The 4,132-nt window shown below is 47.5% G+C and overlaps 1 protein-coding gene across 2 annotated transcripts in view; it reads left to right on the forward strand.

Annotated features, from left to right (window-relative positions):
- Positions 1-243: 243 nt before the first annotated feature.
- Positions 244-4,132, forward strand: part of SNX7 (sorting nexin 7) — a 72,318-nt gene continuing 68,429 nt past the window's right edge. For both annotated transcript variants that reach the window (XM_019501665.1, XM_019501666.1), the window contains exon 1: positions 244-390. In XM_019501665.1, the coding sequence (XP_019357210.1) occupies positions 277-390 (114 nt within the window). In that variant the 5' untranslated portion in view covers positions 244-276. The remainder of the gene's footprint in view (positions 391-4,132) is intronic.

Genomic DNA, 4,132 nt, shown 5'->3' on the forward strand with positions numbered 1-4,132 from the left:
AGTTGCATCATGTTTAGGTGGTGGTGCGCAGAGTCAGACTTGGGTCAACCGCTGCGCTGCGTTTCCCTGCCCCGCGCAGGCCGCAGCAGAGCTCAGCGGCCGCAGCCCCGGCGCGGCTGCCCGAGGCGGAAGGAAGCCCGCCGGGCCCCCTCGGCCGCCGCTTCCAGTCCTGCGCACTGCGACTGGGCAGGCGCCGCCGGCAGCCAATTGCCGCGCCCGGGGGAGCGGCGCAGTGCGGGGTGGGGCGGGGAGGCCGCCCGGGCTCGGAGGGGAAGGATGGAGCCGGAGAGCGGGGAAGCGGCGGCGCCGCCGCCCTGCCCCGAGCCCCCAGTGTCCCCGGACGTGCTGGCGTTTGACGACGACGAGGAGGACCTGGAGGTCTTCAGCAAGGTACGGGGCAGCCCCGCGCCCTCCCTGCCCTTTGCCCCGCATCCCTGGCAAGTCTGCAAAGCGGAGGCAGCAGCAGGGGCCCAGCCCCGGCCCTTGCACAAGGGGACGCTGCTGCCCTCGAAGAGTTCCTGGGAGCCGGAGCCGCCGCCGGGCAGGGACTCGGCGCCGCCGGGCTGCGCAGCGCGCTTGGAGGCGGACAACGTGGCTGGGAGCTGGCGAGGCCGCCTGGCCCGTCTCCTGCCTTGTGCGATCCAGCCCTGCCGCTTCCCCCCTCCTGCCCTGGGACACAGGGGGCTTCAGCCCCCCGGCCTGCAGGCAGGCACAAGGCCGGGTCCGTTCACAAGTTGCAAACCTGCAGTGCTGCCATGGTATTTTGGGGGGGGAGGGGGAAAAGAGGTGTTCTCCTCTCACATTCCCCATCGATTAGATACAGAAGAGTTTTGTGACGGCTTTAAATAGTTTCCACTTTAATCTGTAGAGCCTAGCCTACAAAATATAAGCCGCACTCAGCCAACAGTTCATTGCAACAATCTTGGGAGGATCTGAGGACAGAGCCAAGATGATCTGGGAACTAAGGAAGAAAAGAGCCTGGCTTTGCAGAGCGTCTCCACAGCCTCTGCCAAGTTCCTCCTCCCTTTCTGCCAGCTAAGGAGCACTTGGATGACTTCTTGTCTCTGCTTCAGCTGCTCCCCACCACTCTCTCCACTACATTAAATTAAGTAGAGCCACTTCTTCAGTGGGCTTTTTGGAAACTAAAACCCTGGCTCTCAGCCATTCCCCTTATGGTGGCATTTGTGATTGGGCAAGACACTTTGGTAGATTTGTCCATGGGTGCAAACTCCATTCTCTCACTTGGCTGTTTATTATCATGCAAGCAGTTGGCCTGGGTGGTGTGGGTGAGTCTGTGTTACTATGAAAAGCCTCCAGGTAGAGGCAGGGACCAGTAGCTACACTTCATGGAAAGCCTGGTTATCCTGCAGCACTTTCTGTACTAAACTTTGTGTTCTTTAACAGATCAATAGCTTCTGGAGGTTTGAGATTCTTTTGTCTTGACTGCTTTTGTTGTTTTGGACATCTAATAGGCAACTCCTCTTTAAAGTATCATGTAATAATTTTCAGTAAGTGTAAATAATAGGAAACTACTGGGACTTCTGTGATTAAGTTACAAGACTTGTATACAAATGTATGTATTTATATTAGAGTACTATGTGGGTTTCAGTTATGTAATGTGCAAACAATATTTAAGCTCTGTAATATGTACATTTCAGTAGTTCTTCAGGTTTTTTTCAAGAACAGTTTAAAATATATATAATATCTATTTTTCTCAATTTATACACTGATATTTTGCTTTAGTACCAAGGGAATAAATTGATTAAATGTGTGCACATGGACATACACCATTAACTGTGTTCAATAATCTCAGACTGCAATGGAACCACTCTGTATGAAACTAGCATTGCCAACTCTTGCTTTTTTATCATTAATCTCTTGATATTTGTTGTCTAATACTCCAGTTCCTGGATTCAATAATGACAACGACAATGATAATAATAAATTGAGAAGAGGATGAAAGGGTTGAAAACATGATTGAAGTTATCCAAAAAGCTCAAAATCTAGTTTAAAAAACCCCCCAAAACCAACAAAGAAAGTCTCATGATTGAGGCCTGACTAATTTTTCACTACGTTGGCAGTAATAATAGGGGTAGGCATTTGAAAGAGAGTTTGCAGGGTACTTGCTTTTTAGGGCCTAATTTTGGATTTGGCTTCAAAAGAGTGGTTCTGTGTGTTGTCTGGGTGCCTGGATACAAGGCCTGAGCGGTAGCACCATGACTTTATTTTGTTGTACTGTGGTTTTGCAGAATCCTTTGTGCTTTCACACCTTGGATGGATACAGTTCTCTTCCCTCTTGAATGAAGAAATATTACAATTCTAACCGGTTGGCTTTTGTTGGTTTGTAATTTTTTTTTTCACATACGATTTTTTTGTTTTAACTGGCGAAATGCCCAGTGATCTTTCTAAAGTGTAGAAGCTGAAATAAAACTTAAAAGGAAATTAAGTATAGGCAGGTACAATTTTACTCAGAGGTATTAATATATCAATCCAACATATCAGAAAGTGATTTTTTCTTTACCACTTCAAGGGAATCAACGTTCAAGTGCTGGTAGAGAATATGCTACTAAATCTGTTTGCTGAATAAAGACTAAAGAAAAGAAATGTACAAGTAGGGTGACCATTTGTTAAGAGAATCCAGGACACTGCCCTCCTCCCCTCCAAGTCAGCAGTGCTGTTGCAGGCCAAAGCAGACAGGCAGGGGCACAGGGCACAGTCCAGTGGGGAGGTAGAGCAGCATGGTATACCAGGGAGGTGGGTGAGCAGACAGGCACCCTGCTGCTGTGTGAGGAAGGCAGGTAGACTGGAGCAGGTGCCACCCCACCCACACATGCCTGGCCTGGCTCCTCCTGAGCAGCAGCTGGAGGTGGGCTGGGCACTACTTCAGTCCACCTGCCTTGCTCCCGCACAGCAGTAGTGGTGCCTGCCCAACCACCTGCCTAGAGCATCACACTGCTCCACCTCCCCACTAGACTGCACCCCACATCCCTGAAATTCCAGGACTTTTGTTTCAATTCCCACCAACTGGCCAGGACTGTCCCATGAAATCTGAGACTGTCCTGGCCAAATCTGATACAGTATATTGGATGTTAATGTAATAGCCACCTACCCTATGAGCCTCAAGTTTCTAAGTCTACAAAATTAAAACAGAAGAGTGTCAGATTACAGACAGAAGACATTAAATATCTTTCTTATTTGAAAAGGTTTATAGATGTGCGTACCAAATTTATGGAAAGTAACATTTTATTACATCAGTATTAGGTTTGTTTTGATTGCATGGATTGTAACCTCTGGATAGAGATTGCAGACATGACTCATTTATGAGTTGTGAATCATAAAAAAATCTGATAACACTTCAGAATAATAGCCCAGGTAGTCAGCTAATACTGAGATAGAGTTCAGTGCAACATGTCTGGGGTCAGATGTCACATATAGGACTGATCATAATTAAAACTGAACGTGCGTTTTCAGAATTTCAGCAAACCTTGTTTCTGTTAAAAAGGTACTGTGGAGAATATATTTGGTATAAACATTTGTACTGGAAAGGTAATTGTATAAACTTAAGTGCTAGGCATTATTAAAAGTCATGCTTTTTAACTAGCACGGTAACAAATACCTGAAGCTCAGAGTATAGATGACTCACGGGGAAGGCATAGGGGAGCACATGCCTCACCCCTCCCTGCTCACTCCTCCCAAGATTTCTGCGCGGATGGCAGGGAGTGGGGCTGAAGCCAGTGCCTGGCAGTAGCAAAGGCAGTTGTGTGGAGTTGTGCCCCCTCCACTGTCAACACTTATGCATAGTCTATTATGGCTGCTGACAGATATTGGGGTGGGGGGCAGGAGGAAGAAGAACAAAACAAAACACACACCATGCTTTACTGGAAGAGGCAGCGCATTAGTTTGACCTGCCTCTAAAGCATGTCTATAGATTGGGTGCTTCAGCAGGGCTTTTTGGCGCTTCTGTCTAAAGCTGATTCAATCATCTATTAGATAAAAGTGCTAAAAAGCCCCACTGAAGTCCAGTCTATACAGATGTGCACTTTAATCTTGGTCGGGGCATGCCAAGCTTAAAGTAAAGTACTGTTGTTTTGGTTTGGGGGCCAGGTGGCTTTTTTTTTTTTTTTTTTTAAAT

Source organism: Gavialis gangeticus, unplaced genomic scaffold (assembly GCF_001723915.1).
Source record: "Gavialis gangeticus isolate Ggan-Ray unplaced genomic scaffold, GavGan_comp1, whole genome shotgun sequence".
Classification (NCBI taxonomy): Eukaryota; Metazoa; Chordata; order Crocodylia; family Gavialidae; genus Gavialis; species Gavialis gangeticus.